Genomic DNA, 22,205 nt, shown 5'->3' with positions numbered 1-22,205 from the left:
TCTACGCCGTTTTTGCAAAACTTCCTGGTTCTTTGCAGCGTGCTGACTTTCTAAAGCAGAGAGATTTGAGTGGCTGAGCTCATGACGAGCATCGAGCAACGCAACCTTACGGCACGTCCAAGTGGCACCCACCTGTCTGCCGTTTCATGGCGGGCTCGGGCGGCGGCTGGCTTGGCCGAAAGCTGGTGGGACGTCGGCGTTCAGGCTGCTTGGTGGCTGGAGTGCTGCGGCTGGGGACAGCCGAGCTGCGTTTAAGTACAGCGGGGTTTTGCGTCAGTGGCTCCCCCATGTTCTCCTGCAGATGATGGTGTGGGATTTTTTTTCTTTTTTGAAAGATTACATCAAAAATTGGTTCAAATGCGTCGTCACTGATTGTGATCTAGCGTGCAGTTTCAAACTGACACAGATGGTGTCCCACATCGTCTATTTGACTGGGAGTGCAGGCCTCTTGGCTTAGCCATCCCATCTAAATCCCTGGGAGCTCCAAAATGTAGGACTTAGAACATGAATTGTGTTTTTTGTGGTTTTTGTATTTTTTTCCAAGAATGATGGAGCACGTAAGCACGCACCTGGGTTGTTGAAGCCAGCAACCATCTCCTGCAGGGGCCAGTGTAAGAGTGGGCTAATGGCAGTGGAAAAGCCACAAGAGGCTTCCAGATGAGTGTGGGTACCCCTCTGCTGGATCTCTGTAAGACCCCATCCCACTGGTGTAACACCCAGTGCACCCCATCAGCGGATGTCCAGGATCCACCTCCTCAGCTCTCGCCCTTCTCTAACTCTGCAGAACCCGTTTTCTCTGTGTCCAGTTACTAAAAGGAGATTCTCATACACAGCAAAACAGAGAAAAAATGTTCCTAGGACTTAGAATTATTTGGGGGTATCACGGAGAGAGGTGTTTCTTTGTGCAGGGTGCTCTTTCAGACAATGGTGAGTACGGACAGCTCCTTCCAGGTAGAAGAACCGTGCTGAAGGAGCACTTGTTTGGAAGCACTGAAGAGCAGAAGGATGCAGCTGCTTAGAACCCCACAGTGTGCTACGAGGTGTGTGGATGACATGAGTTTGCACATGTAGGAGCACGTTGGGCACCAGGCACTGCCCGTCCCTTCCAACCCTGCCACCCATCACAGTGGGGATCACTCCTGGACTGTCCCTGCCACTACAGCAGTACAGGAGAAGCTTTCAGCTCGGCTTTTCCCCAGAATAAAATTCAGCCGCTGGCAATGCTGTTTGAAAGAATTTCCGAAAGTTTGACTTAATTTTCTGCCGAACCGAGGGTAGCCGCTTGCCTGGTTATTCCACTTCGAGCCATGCCGCTATCTCTTGGCGTGTGCATGCTCCGCACATCCTTTCCTATCTGTGCAGCTGCAATAAGCTGCCGAGCTGATAAGGGAGCAGATCGGTATCCGTCCTGCAAAACCCAGCGCGAGTGGAAGTTCAGTGTTCCACCACGCAACCACCAGACACCGCAGAGCATCTGCAATTTACTTGGTGAAGTTCTGCTGACACGAGCTGCTCTGCAAGCTCCCTAAAGTGGAATTTGTCGCTATCATCTCCACACCTATCGCTGGAAAAAACAGATAAACCCCTGAGTGGGGAGACCTGGGTCTGACCTCAGACAGCACTGGGGCTTTTGCCCCTGGGCTCAGTGACTTTTTCCAAGAGCGGGCGCTGGTACTTTTAGCTGTGAACTTTGTTTTCCGATGGCCTTGCGGTGCTGTGGCAGCGGTGCCCTCTGCACCAACGATCGGGGTGCTTTTACTGAGCACACGACTGCTTCCTCCCTGAAACTCGAGTGACTCTCAAGATGTAGATAAGTGAAATGGCAAACGCTGTGCTGCAGGTCCTTGGCCAGGGGACGGGGCTGATGCTGCACCTTGTAAATGCCGCCCACTCTTTCCCTGGTGGGGAGCAGCCTTCAGATCCCAGAGGGAGACCAGTAAAAGCCTGGGATTTATTCCCAGCTTGCAGTGCCATCCCACACCCTCTTCACGGCCCCACAGAAGCCAGTCCCCAGGGCATCGCGTCCCCGCCATCTCCTAGCGACAGGGACGGGTGCCAAGAGCCAGAGAATTCCTGGATGGCGGCGCCTGGGCCCCGCCGCCTCTCGGCTGCTTTTCGGGAGCACCTGCGGCTCCTGGGCCTGCGGGACTTCCCCTGCGGCCTTGGCAGCTGGGTAGGGGCTGGGGGGCACAGTGGGGTGGGGAGGGCTCCACAGGGGGCAGGGGGTCTGTGGGGTGCTCACTGCCTCTCCTCTCTCTGCAGAACAAGTCCCGCTTCGGTGCACGCACGAGTCCCTCGGGGCAGGAGGAGGATGAGGACCTGCCACTGGGCGAGGAGAGCCCCCAGGCTTTGATGGAGCTGCTGAGAGACCCGCACAGCCCCTGGGCCCTGCCGCCGGGCTGCAGCCCCCAGGATCAGCAGCTGCGGGATTTGGCTGTGCAGGCACCCCAGCTTGTCAGTGGCACCCGCGTCCTCCAGGTCTTCAGGTCCCTGCGGATCGTCGGCAAGGACGTAAGTGCAGGCTGGCAGGCAGGGACGGGCTGGTTCCCACAGAGCTGCCCACCTCCAGGCCAGAAATACACATCTGCTGAGGGGGAAAATATCCTGGGAAAAGCAGTTTCCACAACCCAGGGTCTCCCCAGATGCTGCTATTGCAGTTGGGATCGAGCTGCTGGCAGCCCCACTCGGTGTTGATCCATGCTACACATACATCACATGGATCAACACCACATCTCTGCGTCACCTTGACCCACATGACACGAGGTGGTTCAAGGTCACGGTGGCCAAACACAGCTCTTTGTAGGTAGAGGAAGTCGACGAGGATCTGCTGCAGTTACAGCACCTGGAGGAGCTGATACTCTGTGCCAACCAGATCAGCAGGGTAACCTCGGCCAACCTGCCCCGGACACTGAAGGTGGGTGAGCAGCGCCTTGTGACAGTGGGATCGGAAAGAGATCCCATGTGGGAACGCTGCACAAGCTGAGCAGCTCGTGGGTGCGCCAGGAGCTGCTCATTGCAAAGGGTGTTTGTTGTTCCCTCTGTCCTGGGCAGGTCCTGGAGCTCTGCTGCAACGCTGTGGCTGATCTGCAGGAGCTGTGCTCTCAGCCCCCTCCGCAGCTGCAGCACCTGGGGCTGGGGTACAACAGGCTGTGCGGCCCCTCACAGGACAAGTACCTCACTGTGGACTTCTGGTAATGCCACAGACTAGCTACTGGGAGGTGGGCAGATGGGGACAGATGCCCCCAAGCCATCGAGATGCCCTGCATTAAGAAATTGCAGCCCTTCAGCAGTTTTTTTTCCCTCTGCCTCCAACACCCCATCAGTGCAGAGTGGCTTGTCTCAGTTTGCTGCCTTCTGTCTCACGGTTTGATGTGAGCTTGTTGGGGCAGGGTCTGGCTTTGCTCTTCCCAGTCCCTGCTGGTAGTCTTCCCTGGGGAAGGGGGTAAAGCTTAGGCTGTATCACTGAAGGATGCAGTGGGGTAATTAATGGATGCTAAAGAAAAAAAAAAAAAAAGGTTTTGAGTTATGGGGCAGACTGGCAATGGACTATGTGAGATTATGCTTTTGGATTCCCCACTTTCACCCAGTTTGTGCCACTGCAGGTTGTTGTGCTGAGGAATCAGGATTTCTGTTTCTTTTCTCTAGTCAGGGCAGCAGTGCCCTCAGCTGGACGTTGTTTGCCTACCCTTACTGCTGGATTCTCTCCTTCAGGCCAAATCTCATCTCCCTTGACCTGAGCTTTAACAACTTAACAGAGCTGCTGGAGCTGGTCTCCCAGCTCTCCAGTCTGCAGAAGCTCCGCGTCCTGGTGCTCCAAGGGAACCCTCTGGCTCTCATTCCTGCTTACAGAGGCTTTGTCGTGGACGGCCTGCCCCAGCTGTCTGTCCTGGACGACATCCACATAGAGCCCGACGAGAGGAACCAGTTCCGTGGTTTGGCAAGGCAGCCAGGTGAGGCAGGCAGGGGACCCTGCAGCAGCACGTCTATAATTGAGGTGGATTTAGCCTTAATCAGGTCCAAAGGTTGCAGGAACAACCCAACCCTGTCCCTGTAGCTCTGGCTTGGTGTCACAGCCTGCCCCCATCTTTGTTTGCCAGACACAGTCTGGTTTCATGCTGTGTGTTTCCCTCTTGAGCTGCTGAAAGAGGAACATCTCTGCTGACATTCCTGAACATCTGGGAAGATGCTGACGTGTGCTGCAGTGCCAGCACAAAGTGGTGCCTGCTCCACAGTGTGGCACATCCCAGTCTGGGACAAGATCCCAGGGCCTTGGGGGCACCAGGGCGAGGGAAGCCCCTCTTGGTGACCCCCCTTCAATGAATTTATGCACTGAGTGTGCTTTATTGAGTCGAAAATGTTAACCAGGGAGGCAAAGCAACCAAGCCAGATGTTTGCATGGCTTTGGAGTGACCCCATGTGGCTATGGCTTGTCACAGCACTTGCAAAGGGTGGCAGAGAAGGATGCTAGGTGGTGGCATCCTGGAGGCTTCCTCTTGCTCCGTGCCTTCCTTGCACCTCAACAGGATTGTCTTCCCTTTAGAGCTGATAAGAAGTGAAACGCAAGTGGTTGTGAGCATTGGGAAGATCAAGGGAGTTCCTGATCCCAGCACTCTCCAGGAACTGGAGGTTGACACCAAGGCAGCGGCGATCACCTACAGCTACTGCGTGACCTACGAGTTTGCAGAGGGAGAGGAGGTGGAGGACGGTGGCAGCGCTGAGGTTGGTGTTTAACTGAGCTCCTGAAAACAGGAGGCTCTGGCAGGCCACAGCGAGGGGGACTTCACCTCCAGGCTGCAGAGCAAGACCATTCATAATGAACCCATCGTGGGCAACAGTAAGCCAGGGACAAATTCCTGTGTGGCCAAGTCTGGCAGCACTCGTCTCTGCTGGCCATGTTCCCTGTCCCTCTGGGTAGTCCAACGCTGCTCTGCACATGGGAGTGCATTTGTGGCCCTCCTGCAGGTGCCACCATGCAGCTCGCCTTGCTCTGCCCCTTCTCCTGATGACCAGGATGGGTTGGGGAATGGGATTTCAGAGGCAGTGCTGCTCCTAGGCCTGGTGCAGACACAGCCAGATGTGCCCTGCCAGGAGATTCCTCTCTGTTCCAGGTAACAACAATTCATCAGAGTCCTGCGGTGGCCACCCTGGGTGCGGACAGCTCTGCAAGGGACATGGGGGAAACAAAGGGCCAGCAGGAGTCTGCAGCTGTGGAGGAGCCCACGGCACGTGCTGGTAATGAGGAATTATAAATCCTCTATCCTACTGGTCAGGGCAGACTCATGACTTTTCCAGGAACGTGGTGGCATCGGTGCATCCCTTGCAGCATCAGCTGCACCTGGGCTCTTACTGAGAGTGATGGGTAACGAACTGGCACCAGTCTTGTCCTCTCCTCAGGAAGAAAAGGTCACCTCAATTTTTTTTATTTTTTTTTTTTCCTGCGCAGCACATTTGTTTGTCACCCCTGGAAAGCCCTGGGCAGACACCATTGACTGCAGCTACAGGAAGGAGCACACTGCCAAGGACTTGGTGGGGCTGAAGGGCTACCTGGCGGCTGGAACGATCGTCTCAGTGGTGGAGGAGAAGGTGAGCGTGTGGCAGGGCCAGATGAAAGGGGCAGGGAGGGAAAATAGCTGCTGGGGGGGGCAGCAGTGGCACCTCACTCCCTCTGGGAGGCACTCTGGGATGGAGGTGTCCTTGGGTGTCCCAGTCCCTGCAGTGCCAGCTCCTCTCTCCTGTTAGGTGCTCTCGTGGCCTGTTGATGCTGACTCAGAAGAAAGTGCAGTAACAAACAAGAAGGCAGGACAGGGGCTAAAGAAGGATGGTGGCAAGGTAGGATGCTGGGAGGGAACAATGTCCAAAAAACATCTGAGCTACAACGATAGTGATGGGGCAAGGAGGGACCTTCTCCTGTGCCAGTTTTGGGTGTCAGGGAGTATTTCTCCATCCCAGACCTCTAGACAAATTCCTCCCTGCTGTGGGAGGAGGGCAGCAGCTGTTTTACACACCCCTCAGGCTGGATACAGTGCTGGGTGAGTGGCTGGGCCCAGGTTACCTGCTACCTGATAAAGGGGCCCCAACCCTCAGCTGACACTGATCCCATACCGGTGCTCTGCAGGGTCCCGTGCCCAAGGACAAGCAGAAGCAGAAGCAGCAGGAGAAGAAGAAGAAGAAGCAGCCGTGTGAACTCCGCAGTGACCCACCCATTCGGAAGACCCTGGGCTCTAGGAGAGTGAGCCTGGGGGCCCTGCTGGCCACTGAGGACCTGGTGGCAACTGTGTGTGACTTTGGGATCCTCATCACTGAGCAGCCGCTGCAGCCACCGAGTCTGGAGGAGAAAGTGGTAAGGAGCATGTCCTGGGGCAGGGCGGTGGGGATGGACTGCTGGGGAGGGGGTTCAACACATCCTGCCCTGCCCATCCATCCCTCAGTTCCCTCTCCAAAAAATGGGGCTGAAAGAGCCCTGCTGGAGCGCCACCCACCACTGCTGGCATCGTTATTTGATGTTGGCATTAACAGTAAGTGCTGCTACTTTTTGTGGGCTTATGGTAAGAAAATAGGTGAGTTTATCTTAATTTCCAAGAATGTGAAAGCAACCCCTCATGCTTCCACTGATCCTCTCTCTCTCAGCATGGCAACGTGCACCAGCTGTCCTGACACTTTGTGTTTCCTGGAGTCTCTTCTCTTCTCTGGGCAGCCCCTCTGCTGTGCTCCCGCTTCCTGTCACCACTTTCTTTGGCCTGTTAAATCCTGGTGCCAACCCAGGCGGTGATGACTGTCACAGGACTGAATGTGAGCACTGAATTTCAACACCGCCTTAGTGTGGAAATGTCTCTCTCCACAGGACAAGAAAAAAGGCAAAGAGAAAAGCAAAAAACTGAAAGCAGAAAGTCAGGCCAGCCGGAAAACCACAGCGTCTGCCAAAGGTGAGAGAGCTGGAGCTGGCTGGGCAGAGAGCAGCGTGTGCAAGAGCAAACACCAACGGTGCCCAGCCCGGAGGCAGCCGCAGGTTCCCTGCCACCCTGCCAGCTCTGCCACACAGGACGCTTACTCACATCCTGAGCTTGGGGCTCTGAATGCTGTCATTGAGGCTGCGGGTCTGTAAGGCCAGGCACACGCCCTGGTACACACATCGTGGTGTGGGCAGCTGTCTGGGATCCGTAATAAGGTCTGGGATCCATAATAAGGTCCTCATCCGTCTCCAGGTACTTTGAGGAGGGGATCGGTGGGCTTTCCAGCTCAGAGCCCAGGTGCCCAACCTGCCCAGGAACAGACCCCACTGCTGCCACCCCTGCAGACACCACCCCAGCCCCTAACAGGCATCCCCTGCTGCCCAGCACGGAGGTCAGGCTTTGCTCTGTCAGCAGCATTGTTTAAACCACTTGCAGACAGAGCTCGCCCTTCCTCTTGCAGGTTATTTTTCCAGCACTCTTGTTTTGACTACAAAAATAACAGTGCCAGCACGCCAGAGGGGTAATGCAAGAGCAGGAGGAAGTGGGGGAGGTGGCTCAGGGCGATGCCAAAAGTTGCTCAGGGGTTGAGGGCAGCATGGAGCGGGCCCATGGGCCCCTCTCCCCAGCACCACCGGGAGCTCTGAGAGGAGCCCCGTGTCCCTGCTCTGGCCTCAGGCTGAGTTGCTAATTTAACAGTGCAATTAACCCCCCTTCCCCAAGAGCTCTGGCTGTTTTCTGTGCACCTTCACCCTGTCCACGGGAAGGACTTCAGACCCTGCAGTCCTATGCTGGCTGTGCTCGAGGAAGCCTGCCGGCCTTCCAGCTACCCAAAAAGAAGAAGAAACTCCTTGGGCCATCACAGCGTTTGTTTCCCACCACAAGATGCTGATTTGCAGTGCATGCTCAGCAGCTGCTGAAGCAGGGAGCTGCTGTCATACGACCGCCTGGTGCTTTTTTCTTCCTTTCCACCCCAGTGCCTGTGGTCAGTGTGCATGTAGCAGCTCTTCTCTCTACCTTGAGTGAGAACAACCCCCTTCTGCTGGGGGTTGTGTGGCTGAGCATGGTGTCGGATGCACAGAAAACAGCTGCCGCCACAGAAAACCCGAAGTGGTCAGCGACTCGAGTTCAACTTGGCCCTCCTGACCCCCTCTTGCAGGTGGGGGATGGCAGCCGCAGCCGCAGCCTGCAGCACAGCAAGGTCTCAGGGTGCATCTCTCAAAGGACACGTCAAAAATCTGCCCCACGGTTTGCTACGCCCAATACCAGTAGCGTCCCGTGGCAGCGTGCTCTGCCGTGACTCATGAGTCACACACACAGCCCAACCACAGCCGGGGAGGTGAGAGGGGCCGTGGGGGCTGGTGGGCCACTCAATTGTCACCGCAGCACGCAGGTGGCATCCGCCTGTGTCACCAAAGCGTGCTCTGGTCCTTCGGTGCTCGCTCTCCATTCCCCTGGAGCTGCAGCAGCGGCCGCGCCGCGGGGCACCGGGGACGCTCCCGGCCCTTGCAGCTGGGAGCCGAGGCTGATTTGCATCCCTCCGTCGGCAAATGCACACAAATAATAAGTGCTCTCAGGGAAATCGGGATCCCTTCCAGGCGGCTCAAAGGGGAAAGGCAGCAAGCTTTGTCTCGAGCAAACAATTCGCCCAGACATTGAAGGATGCCTTCGGAAGTAGTCTCACGTAGGTCTCCTTTACCTCGCGCTTGATTTTCCAGGATCCTTGGAATGATTTATGCCTGCGTCGTTCTTTTTTCTTGGAAATTACAGGGCAATTTCACTACAAAAAGCAAAATTGCACCCAGATTGATTAACTGCTTAAAGATTGGGCTTAAAGAAGAAGCTGGGCTTACCACCCTAACTCGTGTTCAAGTGGATTTTCCTTTAGGGCCCGGCAGTCGGTGCTAACGTGGTGGGCACAGCCCCCTGCACGCAGCCGCTTTTCAGGCGATTTATCCTACAAAGCCCAAGGCTGATTTACCACTTTCTCCAGGAAAAAGAAAAAACAAAGACTCCGCTGAGCCGGAGGAGTGCCGAGGGCTCGAGGCAGTGCCGCTGACAGTGGAATTCCAGGTGCAGCTGCTGCGGTGGCCCTCGGCTGCTGCTCAGAGCCCGGGGAGCGCGGTGGCCGTGGACAAGGCTCCCTAAGGCGGCCGTGGCTGGAGCGAGCGACGGAGGTCAGTGAAATAAAGCCCACGGGGACACTGCTCGGCTGCCAGGGCTGCTGAATCGCCAGGGCTGTGGGATGGAGCACAGTGGTGGGTGTGTGATGTACTGGGGGGACTGGGGGTGCAGGGAGTGGGAATTGGGGGTGCAGTACGCAGGGGGAGGGATTGGGGTGCAGCGTGGGGGGGGATTGGGGGTGCAGTGTGCTGTGGGGGGGGTGAACTGGGGGTGTAATGTGCTGTGTGCGTTGGGGATCTGGGGGTGCAATGTGCTGTGTGTGGGGGGGAATCGAGGGTGTGATGTGCAGTGGGAGGGGAGGGATCGGGGGTGCAACGTGCAGTGCGTGCAGGGGAATTGGGGGTGCAACTTGCAGCAGGTGGGGGGCAATTGGGGCTGCACCGTGCGGTGTGCGAGGTATAGCTGGGGATGCAGCGATCGGATCTGGGGCGGGGCCGGGCGGGGCGGCGGCAGCGGCGGGCAGCTGCCGGTGGGAGGAGGAGAAGAGGAGAGGAGAGGAGAGAGGACAGAAGGAGCCCGGCGTGGCCAGCGCTGCCCGGCTCCCGGCTGGGCTCTGCCCCCGGGGCTGGCTCCGGAGCCCGGCCCCGCGCTCCCGTCCTCGCCGGGACCCGCAGCGGTGAGACGCGCCCCAAAACCGCGTTGGGGACCGTGGGGGGGAGCTCGGGGCTGCGCCTGGCCCCGCAGTGCCGGGAACGGGAGGTGGGAGCGTGCGGCTCTCGGTGATCACCGGCTTGTCCTTCTGTCCTTCTTCGTCCCCACAGGGCCTGGATCCCGCACGGGACGTTGCGATGTATCCCAGGATTAAAAACCTGGCGCTTTATGCCTTGTCGGTCATGCTGCTGGCGTGTCTTTTTTATCTAAAGAGAGAGGCAAAGTTGGCAACATCGTCAGCAGAGCAGAAAGTGGATGTAGCAAGTCGCAAACCCAAGTCTTTGGCTCTGGACAACACCGAACCCAGTAAGTGTTTGCCAGACTTGACCCTCGCCAATTCTTCCCTCGCCCTCCCGGAGCTTCACCGCGTCTTCCTAACGTACAAGCACTGCCGGAACTTCTCAGCGCTGCTGAAGCCTTCCAGGTGCAGTAAGGACACGTTCCTCTTGCTGGCCATCAAGTCTCCCCCGATCAATATAGAGCGGCGGGTGGCGATCAGGAACACATGGGGGAAGGAGGGCTCCATTGGTGGCAGGCACATCAGGCTGGTGTTCCTCCTCGGGCGCTCGGAGGCCAAAATCCAAGCGCAGCCCCTGCACCAGCTGCTGGCTTACGAAAGCCAGGAGTTCGATGACATCGTGCAGTGGGATTTTGCTGACAATTTCTTCAACTTGACCCTCAAGGAGCTGCATTTCCTCCGCTGGTTCATGGAGGACTGTCGGCATGCCAGGTTTGTGCTGAAGGGCGACGATGATGTCTTCGTCAACACTTACAATATCGTTGAGTTCCTCCAGGAGCTGGACCCTGAGCAGGATCTCTTTGTTGGGGACGTGATTGCCAACGCCCGGCCCATCAGGAACACCAAGGTCAAGTACTTCATTCCAGAGACCATGTACGGAGCCCCCTTCTATCCCCTCTATGCGGGCGGAGGGGGTTATGTGATGTCTAGAGCGACAGTGCGCCGACTCCAGAGCACCGCAGAGGACACGGAGCTCTTCCCAATAGATGATGTCTTTGTGGGGATGTGTCTGGCAAAGATGGCAGTGACCCCAAAGAACCATGCTGGCTTTAAGACTTTTGGGATCCAGAGACCTTTCAATCCTTTCGATCCGTGCTTGTACAAGGAACTGATGGTTGTGCACAAGCTAAACCCCACTGAGATGTGGATCATGTGGACGCTGGTGAAGGACGAGAGCATTCGGTGTGCGGTGTCAGTCACACACCCCTACAGAACCGGTTGGAAATGAAGCTCCTGATGAGCACAGTAGGATCTTGGCTGGTGACGGATACAGGGTGCTTAAACTAAAAATCAGGTTGTGGTAGAAATGTGTCCTCTACTAACAGGCTGTACGTGAGCCATAGGGTTTTGTTTGCAGTCGGTCTTTGTTGGTGGGTTACTGAATTGTCAGGGGAAGGGGACGGGGCTGGTAGCTTGGTGAGACGCAGCGCAGGGGACTCGGCTCGGTTCCTCCTGGCCACGCTGGGGCCCAGGGAGGTCACAGCTGCTGCAGGTAACGTGAATGAGGTGCCACCTCCTGTGGAGGTTCTGCAACACTGAGGCTGGTGTCGGACTGCCAGCTGAATTCGGTCTCTCCTGGGAAAGGTAATGATGACTAACGAGTGACGGAGCACTTTAAATTATTTCTAACCTTTTTAGTCAAGGCAAGGGTAGAAGGAAGGCCAGTGTGTGCTGCTGCATCTGCTGCAGTGCAGCTCTGTTGTCCCAGGCCAGCAATCCCACAGGTCCTGTGGGGCAGCAGGAGAAAAGGAATGGAGTGTGGGGGGGAAAGCCTTAAAAATGTATTGCCTTAACAGCACAGTAATCCGAGGGATTGGGCTCCAATTTAAGCCCTTTGGATTTTACAGAAGGTTATTACAAGTTTACTTGCACTAGAAGCTTTTGCACAAACACTTTCTGATCTGGTCTGAGGAGAAATATGTCCTGATAGGTAGTTAAGTCCCAGTGGCTGCAGCTTTTCGTGCTGCATGGGAGGTGTTTGGGGTTTATTTGCTTCATTTGCTTGTTTTCATTGGGTATAAATAAAATACAGTTCTGAAAGTATTCACAGGAATCTTTCTGGGTCTCCTGAAAGCTAGAACTAGGAGCCAAAGCATGCTGACGTCTGGTAATATTTGCATTAAAGAGTCATGGATGTTAAAGAGGATATTAAAGGGTTATAAGGAAATGGAAACTTGTCACTTCTCCTGTGAGCAGCTGCTGCTCTCTGCCCACGGTCCAGGCACGATGCATTGACACAGAAGCCGTGATTAATCTCTGAGTGCTCTGGAGTAACTAATTTGAGGACCAATCAATTCTGAAGCTGAGGTTTGCTGACAGTTTATGAAGCTTCTCAGCCTTGCTGCCAGATGTGCTGTGCGAGCAGGCAGCGACCTGGAAGCTTTAGAAAAATCTAAGGGGAGTGAGGGGGTGCGATTACAGCAATCAGAGCTGGTTGTGTCCCAGCTGCTCAGTGTTCAGGGCCACCAGCTGTGAGTTGGAGCTTCCAGAGGTGCCTGGGGAGCACTGCCAGGAGTTCCTTGTCCTGGCTGCTTAGGCTTGGAGGGCATCCTGAGCCCCGGGGTGTGCCAGGCTCCCTGGGGAGGCTGCCTGCCCCGCGCTGCTGTGGGGTGCAGTACTGTACAGCCCAGGGCTGAGGGGTTCCTGGCAGTCCTGTCTGACAATGTATTTTCCTTGCGGCCTTGGCTTTCTAGAGCACCAGCTGTAGGTCAAGTTTAGCTCCACTGCGTGACTCTTACAGCACGAGTTGCCACTCTCACAGGAGCTGTTTCTGTGCTACGTGTGAGTAGGTGTGCATCTAAAACAAAAAAACCTTCCGTGAGCCTGTGTGCTCCTGTAGCAGCTGCTACTCCATCTCACTGCAGCCCTAGCAGTGATTAATCAGCTGTACCTGAGACACTACATGTAGTTTTAGACTGATTGGCTTTGCAAATGAGGTTGAGTATCATGCAGCAAAGCCCTGCATTTCTCGGCTCTGTGCCCCTGGGCACCACTGCCTGTTCCAGAGAAGAGACTGGACGGAGCGGGCTTGGTACGATGTCAACTGCTCTGGCAGCGTTTTTCTGATCCCCTCGCTGAGTCCAAATGCAAACTCAGGAACATCACGCAGCGAGTGATGTCATGGCAGTTCTGGGCTTAAGTGCGTAGGCTAATTCCCCGCTACGCCACTCTCACTTCTCAATGAAGGTGCAGGGGGATCTTTTCCACCCCACCTGGGAGGTGCCGTGGAGCCACTCAAGTATTTCTTTCCCTTTTTGACTTGATTGCGCTGACTAATTGCTTCCTGTCGCAGCAGTTTAGATACGTGGGGGTAGAACCTGTGTCAAACTGTAAAACAAGAAGTTGGGCTGCAAGGGGGGGGGTGGCAGGCTCTGAAAGGGGAAGAATGGCCGCTTCCCAGACTCCTGGGTTGATGTTTATCTTTCTTAAGCCATATCCTTGTCATGCAAGCGTCTGAGTGGAGTTAGTGCAGCACTGTGACAGAAACATAGCCTGTATGTGTGTTTCAATCAGTGACTTGGTGGTTCGTCAACTGCAGCACAGAACAAACGGAGCAGATGCGGTTAGAAGGCTGACCTGAAGTTGCCTGTAGCTCTTGAGGGTGTGGCTGTGCCACTGCTACAACAAATTGGCTCATGACAGTTGGGTCTTCCCCAGTGCTCCAGCCCAAAGGCGTGTTTGGGACCTTCTGACTACTGGCACAGCAGACGCTGGCATCTTCCTGTGAGCTTTGATTTCAGACCCTGCCTTCCCCCTTGGATACAGCAGCACCCAGTGAGCAGCAGGAGCAAGGAAAGTTGGTTTTTTGCTTTTTTCATGTAAAACTATGTAAACTAAATTTATAGTGCTGTGCAGCTGAGATTGCATTTGTTCAAAAGGCAGGCAAAAGGAGACAGAGAAAGGCTCGTGTTACAGCTGAAAAAAAAAGTCCTAGTCAAGCAGAACTCAGTTTAGTAACAGCAACCTCACCACATGTAGTGCATCTGCTGCTAATTTATAGTGGAAAATCTTACGATTGCGTGCCTTCTTACAAAAGGTGATGAATGGGGATTAACTGACTCAAATCAGCAGCGACAGAGTTCTAGCCAGTGCTACTGTACAAAGTAATCTCAGCTAAAGTTTATATTGTCTGTACAGCTAATTCTGCAAATTTCACATGAAGCTGTGAAGTTAGAAAATGAACACAGTGAAAGACACTTGCGGTTTTAAAGCCTGCAGTGAAACATTAAGCTTACCAAAAGAGAGAATTCAGATAATTTTCCTGAATCTTGTGCTAGAAAGCACTCAAATACGTTAAACTCACTTTTGTTTGTTGCTTTATAAAGTCTGCAGCAGTTGTCACAACTACTCTGTAACCACAGTACATTGAAAATCACATCTTATGCTTCCTGAGGAAGGCAGCTGTTCTACAAGCAGTGACTCCTGGGTGAAAGAGACTGCTGGAGACTGTACTGCACTGCAAAACTTCTCCAAGAAGAGCTTGGGTAACTCCATCGAAAGTTTTCAGCTCAATAGCAAATGTTTTCCCTGATTGCAATTAAGTGCAATTACATATAGTTGTCAGACTCAACTCTGTTACAAAGCCAAAACAGAAAACAGCACTTAATCTCTTATCTATGTGGGCATACTTGAAAGGAAATGCACTTGCAGTTTAATAAAGGTGTCTACTAACGTATCATTTACTTCACAGGTTAAAAATTATCACTTTTAAATACACGTCTTTGGCTGATACCTAGTTAGCCCCTATGTCAGAGAGCTCCCAGAAACACATCGCACCATGGGTAGGATCCTCCCGGCAGAGACAATGAACAACAAGCTATCCTTGATAGCAATTTTCACATTTGCATAGTTAAACACTTAAATAATCAAATCTATAATTATTACAAACGTGGTAGGCTACAAACAAGGTGAAGGCTTTTTCAGAGTCTTGGAATTGACTTGATTTGTAAAGCAAGCCTATTTAGGGGGGAAAAAAAATGGAATCACAGGCTTATTTCAGCAGTTTTCCACTATCCACTTAGAAGTGGGAAAACCCCAGGATTTCTGATCAATTCTCACGTACTCGAAGGTGACACTTCAGTTCTTTTCAGTCTTCCCGGAGATAAGGGTCTTCACCCGCATCCGTACTTCCTATAACACCCTGCGGCAATGAAGACTCCTCTCCTTGAGCTTTTATCAGCTCTTCTGTCTGAGCTTCAGCTAACTTCGTCTCTGCTTTCTGGGACAGCTGCCGCACTTCTTGCACTTGTGATTTCACTAGCTGGATGTGGCTTCGGGCTGTCACTGAGGCTTGATCTGCACCTGAAAAGCAGTAATTTAAATTCATTAGGTTAGAGAGCACTCAGCAAACCTTCAATTAAGGAAGCAACTGTCTATAATTATCACCTGCTTTGCTAAGTGTTTTGATGGCTCCTGGGCTGTATTAATGCTAAATGCATTTACTGTTCATTTACCTGAACCAACAACATGCCGACCTTGAGATTTTTGTGTCCCCTTGAATTCCTCCAGCCCAAGCAGCTTTCAGCCAGCATCTGGTCAAATTGGATCAGGTTGTGCTGCTGGGTTTGAGAACTAAGCCCAGCCCAGTCACCGTGTACTGGGAACTTTCAGTCCTTGTCTTGTCACGGAACATAAACTGGAAAGCGTGGCACTGCTGAACATGGAAACCTGTTTTCCTATGCTCCTACAGATTGTATGTCTTTTTCAACAGTTTCAACAAGAAATGTGCAGTTAGGCTGCCCCTGGATATTTACTTTTTTTGTCCTAATCTTCTTTCTCTGCTCCAATAACTTTGCCAAGTCAGCTCATAACTCAATCTCAGAGCTGTCAAGTCTCTGCATGTTTTGTGGAAGTGTGTGTACAGGGAGAAAACAAAATTCCTATCGTCCCTGAGCAAAAGGCAAATACTCTCACTTCAATAAAAGTGAATCCAGCGAGGGGCACCTAAATGTTAGCTGAAAGATTCTCAGTATTTCTGCTTCTGCATACCTGATTGATATGCAGCTTCTGCTGCCATCTCTGAGAGACGTAACGCTGTCATCCAGCTGGACTCCAGCCTCAGGTATTCTTGCTGTTTTGTTGTCATCTAGGAGTAAAATAAAGTATTACTCAGCTTTATAGATTCGTATCAGAATGCTCTTCCAAACCGTTGTGAAAAGGTCAGCAAGTGACACAACAGCTTTCTGAGCAGCATAAATGAGGCAAGTTGCTGACCGAAGGGAGGTAATTGCTTACATCAACTCTGGCTCCTATCACCACCTGCCAGACTGCGTCTACTTCTTCGGAGTTCATCTTCCCAAGAAGATTTGAGTATTGCTTGTAGAGAGACACTAGTGTATAAACTGCCTGCAAAGGAATCATTTCACACAGTTACAGGAAAATCTGTAAGTCATTGATGTTGTCTCAGTGTTAACTTCTGTTAATTAGTCACAGAAATAAGAAAAGAACTAACCTGTCTGTATTTAATCCCCAGTATATACAGTGGGTAACAAATCGTTTAATAGTTACAAAGGTGCTTTGTTCTTAAGTTTACTGTTAATTTTATAGATGTTGAAAAAAGGAAGGAGTACACTGACTCCAACTTTCATACTCCAAGAGTATGTATGCATTGTTCTGGGCTTTTTGGAATCCAGAGCATGGAACTGCCACTCTGATCTCCTGCTCTGAAAGCCTACTTGTGTTACAGGAGTTCCTTGCACACAAATACACTTGTACTGCATGAAAAGCAGAAATATAAGAGTACACTACTCATAATCACTCAGCTTACCTTTGTATACTCTGTCAATGCTTCAATTAACGCATACGTTGTTTGAGAGAGGAGAGTGGAAGTGCTGTCTGTTACCAGAGAAACTGCTCTTTTAATCAGGGCATCGTTACTGAGAGAAGAGGAATTCTGTTTCTGAAAGACAACAAATTTGCATCATCTTTACCATGACACTGAAGTATACGTTATTGTAACAAATAACGGTAAGCAAAAGCAGACTGTTAATTACAAGCTTGGACAGCCTAATTTTTAGTAGTGTTTCGCCTTTCTCTGTAGAACAAGGCAACCTTTTTTAAGACATTACTGAAGGTAAACCCCATCTTTCTCATTTCTCTTCCTTAACAACTACACAGATAACCACCTGTGATCCCTGAGAAGGAACGAGGATGGTACTAAGGTAAACATTAACTCGTACAACGCTAGGCAAGTGGTTTTGACCGCTCCTATCTCCCTCGTGACATTACCTCAATGACCGGGACTGCGCACAGCGCCGCTCCCAGCCCCACGCCCAGCGCCTGCTGCCATCGCCTGCTCCCTCCAGAGAGGCCGGGCTGTCTGCGGGCGGCCGCCAGCACGGGGAAGCCTCGTCTGCAAGCACAAAACACGGGGGTCAGGCACAGAAACAACGCGTGGGGCGGGTGTCAAGGAGGAAATAAACGTGTGGGGGCTGTTCCAGGTGACCCAGTCAGGAGGAACCTTCTGTGATACATCCGTGTCTGATACATTTTGCGATACAGCCGCGTTTGCAGATGAACAAGGTTGTTTAAGGTCCTGATATTTAATTACAGCTACAAGGAACAAAAGGCAGGCACAGTAAAGCCAGCGCACTGCTGGTCCCGCGAGGGAAGGCACGCATCTCGTGCGAACACGCCGTTAAAACCCAATCGCGTTGAAAAGCGGGCTTTAAAAACACACCGTTAACATTCAACCACACCGAAAACCGGGCTTTAGGACGCGCTTATCGGCAGCAGGCGGTACCTGAGGAGCGAGCGGCAGCTCCGCAGCCAGCGCCCGGCGGCGGCCATCTTGGGACGGGGCGCGGCGGAGGAACTGGCGTCACGCGCGCGGCGGCCGGGAGGGGGGGCGGATCTGCGCATGCGCAGCGTGCGCGCGAGCGGCCGTTGGTAACGGTCGTGAGGCAGCCGTTAGTAACGGTCGCGGGGTGGTGAGGCCGTGAGGTAACTTGGCGGTCTGGTGCCCCTGAGTGGTCTCAAAACCTCCCGGAACGGCCTCAAAACTCTCAGGAATGGCCGCAAAACCGTCGCCCAGCCCCAGCCCGAGGTACCTGCTGGGCTCCCGGCTTAGAACGGGCGCGGCCCGTGCTCTTTGTGCCCCCGCTGGTGTTCTTGGGCTTTACTCTTAGCGTATGTGGTGCTGCGTTGGCTTCGGGTGGTTCTGTGCCTGTGATAATCCCCTGCTAGGGTCTCCTCTACACATGAAAAGCCTAAGTCGAGTTCAATTACTTTTTTTTTTTTTTTTCTTATATACCAGAAATTCCTGCTGTTCTTTATGAGACACTTGACTTGTCACACTTTAGGTTTAGCAGGGCACTGCTGTACCAGTCGTATCCTTCAGCTGTCCCCGTATTTAAAGTGTTTATTGAAAACCATTGTATGCTCAGGAGTGCCAAATGATAGCCCTATGGGTGGTGTGGTGTTGGTGCCCCCACCCCACAAAAGTGTACCTTGTAAAACCAGGGGAAACTTTGTGCTGATTTGAAATGGCTTTTTTAAGAACCAAAAAGCAATTACAGGTAATTTCTCCGTGTTCCCACCCTCAGTGAGGCAGAGCTAGGCAAGGCAGGACTTGTTTATCTGAGATGTTGGTCACACGCAAATTGTGTCGCATCCCTCCTGTCCTTCCACCACACTTGGTGGGCTGCTGTTCCCTAGAGTTGGGCTGGGTGTGGGGTGGGACTCTCGGGACGAAGCTACTGGGAAGCTTTCAGATCTTCCAAGGAACAGGGACCAATGTCTAGGAGATAAGAAATGAATTGGCAAGAGCCACAAGGATCAGAAAGATGCATGTGTATAGATACTTTTTTTTTTTAATCTTTCCTTTTTACATAAGAAAATAAGATTATGCTTAGGCAGTAACAAAACAAAATGCTTGCAGAATCGGTGCAGGAGGAAGGGACTGCCATCCTGTGCGCTGAGCGTGGAGCCTGGTGCTTTGGGCCAGTCTGTGGCTGCCAGAGCAGAAGGGGAGCAGTCATTTAAGCACGAGGAAGTACGTTGTCCAGCCGGCGAGCAGCAGTGCTCCAACCAGCACCGTGTAGCTGAACAGCACGAAGGCCAGCAGCTCCCTCAGGACCTTGAGGAAGTGGATGGCAAAGGAGTCTGGCATGGTTCTTCCCAGCACCACAGGGCAGGTAAGGTGTCGGGAGCTGGCTGCTGCCTTGTTCTTCTGCGCTCTGTATGAAGGAGAAGCAAAGGGATAGGATGGGTCTTTCCCAGAAGGATGGTGTGGCTCTGCTGCAGGGAGAAATGGTTGTCTTTGGGAGGGTTAACAGCCACCCAGCCTCCTAAGCAAGTTGCTAATTACTGAAGTGTAAGTGTGAGGCTCGTCTTGTGTGAGCTTGTTCAGACTTTTCCTGGGTTACCAAGCTGTGTGCAGTGTTGAAAAGGAGTTTGGGATCTGAACAATATCTCCAAATCAGGACTGGTAACTAAGCAAACTAAAATATGGATGCACGCGTAGTGGTCGCTGTTGTGTAGCTAAGGACCGGTGGCCCTCAGTTCAGCCGGATCCTGATGCCTTTCCCCCGTGTCGGTGGCTGTGCATCCAGGAAGCTTCACAAGCGGAGTGTTCGCTGATGCATTACCACCAGTGTGTTCTGATAAAAGTGGTCAATTCCTCCAAGGAAGCCACCATTAATATTTAATGACATAATTGCATCTAATGGAGATACTGGCACAAACTGAGCCTTTTGTTTAAGAGTGAGGAAAACTTGGGCTTAAATACAAGTTTGCACAGGAAAATATTTCTGTCTCACCTTAAAAATAACCTTTAAATGGGAGACACAGGGTAAGATATTTTAGAACTCATCTTCCATCTGTGTTTTGAAATCATATGAACACGTCACTTTAGAAGTTGCTCGTTTGTAAGTTTAATATAAAATCTAAAATTTCACAAAAGTTTTTGGCTCCTCAGACTTAAATCTCTAAAGGTCCGATTAAAAAATTCTGCTGTCTCCCTGACTCGCATGTTCTTTTTAATTTTGGTCACAACCATGCCTGACAAAATATTCCCAGTCTTGGTGAAGCACATATAGGGAATTTAAAAACAGATTTTGGATAAAACTAACTTAAAAGGATTATGTCTCTTCTAAATAGTCTAAAGCCGGTCAGAGTAAATTGAATTCCTGTTCTGCCACTTTGAACGTTTTTTAAAAAGCACAATGAAGAGTTCACAGTTTGATTAAAATTAAGTCATTCTTTTGCTTTTATTGAGTTGGTTATTTCTTTCTAAACTCAGGTGCATGTAGACATCATGGGAGCTATTGCATTTTAAAACCAGCTATGGTTTCCCAGTTGTTCAAAGCATTAAACTTTGATATTTATTGGCTTTTTGAAACTTTTAATTGTCTAAAGTAGCGCCGACAAAGAAATGAATTGCTTACCCAGGTAGATGATGGGGTCTACTTCGTAAAGTTCCTATTCCTCTGGTTCTGTTCTGCAGCTGCCCCTTGAATTTCTGGCTCCTGGAAGGTTTGTACTGTAGTTTGATCCCCTTCTGAGCTGCTCATCCGGGAGGCAGGAGCGATGAGGCTGTATTTGCAGCCCGCACAAGGACTAATGCACTAGGTGTGGTCAGGACCAATTATTATATGACAGAGCGCCTTTGCGCGCTGCGCGGCACAGCAGTACAGAGCACTCCAAATAGCTCCCCTTCCCCGGAGAGCTTTTGTCAACGGCGTTCGGTGAGTTTAAGCACCATAGCTTTCCTAGTGCTGTCAGTCAAAACCTGCATTTGTTTAAATGTGCTTTTTTTTTTCCCCTCTAACAAAGTATTGTGTCATCAAATGCTTTTTATCGTGCAGTTCAGTTACCTGGAAGACTGCTGTAGCTCTTCCTGCGTTCTCTGAGAGCCCCGTGCTTTTGTGGGCTGCTCAGGGAGCAGGGTGCTTGCCTGGGGATTGCCCATCAGCGGCACAGGACAGGTTGGAACTGTGCAGACTGAATCAGGCCCTTTTATCAGAAGCGAGTGAGTGCTGAAGGCAGTCTAGTCTATACATAATTGCTCCTTCACTGCCCTAGTATCTTCTCCTGTGCACAGCCAAAAAGTCACCCCTACCTTTTAGAGAGCAAGAGCTACAACTTATTGGTGGCAAGTGGGGAGGAGGGAGGTAAGATACACGTTTATTTTTAGCAAAACTGCTTTCTGAGAACGCTATATGAAAAGTGAAAGTCTTTGGGAGTGGAGGTTGGATAATGTTTGCTTTTCTTTTTGCTTGTAAATCAGACAAATGCAGCCAGCAGAGAGAAGGAAGAGTGTGTACTGCAAATCAAATCTCTTACCTACAAAGATATTATGATGTAGAAAATGGCCCCTTAATTTAATTAAGCTCTCTTGTTATCAAATTATTACCCGCATGGTCAGCAAGGCCTTAGACAGAAGCAGAACATAATCAAGCTGCTCAGGAAGCCTGTTAAGTAGTAATTGCTCCTCCAGAGAATCGATCAACGTCAAGATGGCTTTTTTGTTGTTGTTGAATAGTTCCGGGAAGAGACTTTGTCTAGTTTGTGTGTCCACATGGCTCTTGCTTGGTGGTGGTGAGGGGTACGGTCTGCAAGATGTATGCAGTGTTGTTGGTAAATTAATCTACAGTGTTCGCATAAAGTACTTTTTGAAATAAATGTTGCCTCTAATGCTACTAACACGTTTATTGACCCAAGTGAAAAGGTAAGTAAGCTGTTGAATTTGTGCTCTGCCTTTGTTGCATTATTCATTTGTGTTGGGCCACAAAATACCCTGATCAGTGCTAGTCGTTTCCTCGTGATTAATGTCTAAGACTGAAACTCAGAGTCATAACCCTAACAATGTGGGAAAATGTTTTTGTTTTTTTTCAATGCTGTACACATCATGTGGGATAAGAGAGCCAAAATGTTTGTGAAGAGAGTGATTTAATGTGTTGTTTGTTTTTTTTTTTAAATTGTTTGTAACGGTTTAATAATGAAGTGCAGTGTGAAACACAGGCCCCAGTGTTTGTTGGGAAGGGTGTGAGTATAGTGTCAGTGCCACAGGGATCGGCAACAGCCCCTGCTCTGCTTTCCCAGCCCCCAGCAATTAGCAGCGCGGAGTCTTCCGGAGCCAGAAGCTGCTGCTTGCGTACGTTGGCTCAGCAACGCCAAGGCCCCAGCCCCCAAGGCCATGGAAAATTCCGCTCTACAATTCTGGACTCTGCAACAGCAAGTACCACAATTTGTAAACTGAACCGAGGAAAACAAAAAGGGGATCTGTTTTAAAGCTGCTGCTTGCTGGTCCACTGAGGCAGCTATTTTTGGGCTGCATCCCATGTGGGGAGTGCCTGTGTATGTGTACGTGTGTCTTCTAACATAAGCGTTGGGCACACTGAGGTAATTCATACTCTGGAGGTGCTTTGCAGTCAGGCGGGTGCACCTAGGCCAAACAAGCCACA

General features: G+C 51.6%; 3 protein-coding genes across 3 annotated transcripts; 2 read left to right on the top strand and 1 right to left on the bottom strand.

Moving 5' to 3' along the window:
* The first annotated feature begins 2,077 nt into the window (after positions 1-2,077).
* LRRC43 (leucine rich repeat containing 43) lies at positions 2,078-6,654 on the top strand. Its single transcript, XM_032199064.1, has 11 exons — positions 2,078-2,173; positions 2,263-2,521; positions 2,814-2,914; positions 3,052-3,191; positions 3,712-3,950; positions 4,541-4,719; positions 5,109-5,232; positions 5,444-5,583; positions 5,740-5,829; positions 6,116-6,340; positions 6,628-6,654. The coding sequence occupies exons 1-11, from the start codon at positions 2,078-2,080 to the stop codon at positions 6,652-6,654; spliced, it is 1,620 nt and encodes a 539-aa protein (XP_032054955.1).
* A 3,059-nt stretch (positions 6,655-9,713) lies between these two features.
* Positions 9,714-12,018, top strand: B3GNT4 (UDP-GlcNAc:betaGal beta-1,3-N-acetylglucosaminyltransferase 4). Its single transcript, XM_032199113.1, has 2 exons — positions 9,714-9,747; positions 9,893-12,018. Exon 2 carries the CDS (start codon positions 9,920-9,922, stop codon positions 11,027-11,029), a length of 1,110 nt encoding a protein of 369 aa, XP_032055004.1. The 5' UTR covers positions 9,714-9,747; positions 9,893-9,919; the 3' UTR covers positions 11,030-12,018.
* Positions 12,019-14,429: 2,411 nt separating this feature from the next.
* On the bottom strand, positions 14,430-17,599 carry DIABLO (diablo IAP-binding mitochondrial protein). The gene is made up of 6 exons (XM_032199348.1): positions 17,543-17,599; positions 17,029-17,152; positions 16,568-16,699; positions 16,036-16,146; positions 15,790-15,886; positions 14,430-15,102 (listed from the first exon to the last, which is right to left on the bottom strand). The coding sequence occupies exons 1-6, from the start codon at positions 17,587-17,589 to the stop codon at positions 14,888-14,890; spliced, it is 726 nt and encodes a 241-aa protein (XP_032055239.1). The 5' UTR covers positions 17,590-17,599; the 3' UTR covers positions 14,430-14,887.
* Between the last annotated feature and the right edge of the window lie 4,606 nt (positions 17,600-22,205).

This window comes from Aythya fuligula, chromosome 17 (genome assembly GCF_009819795.1).
Source record: "Aythya fuligula isolate bAytFul2 chromosome 17, bAytFul2.pri, whole genome shotgun sequence".
In the NCBI taxonomy this organism is placed as follows: domain Eukaryota; kingdom Metazoa; phylum Chordata; class Aves; order Anseriformes; family Anatidae; genus Aythya; species Aythya fuligula.
Note: the sequence above shows the minus strand (reverse complement) of the source record. Positions and strands in the feature narration are given on the sequence as shown.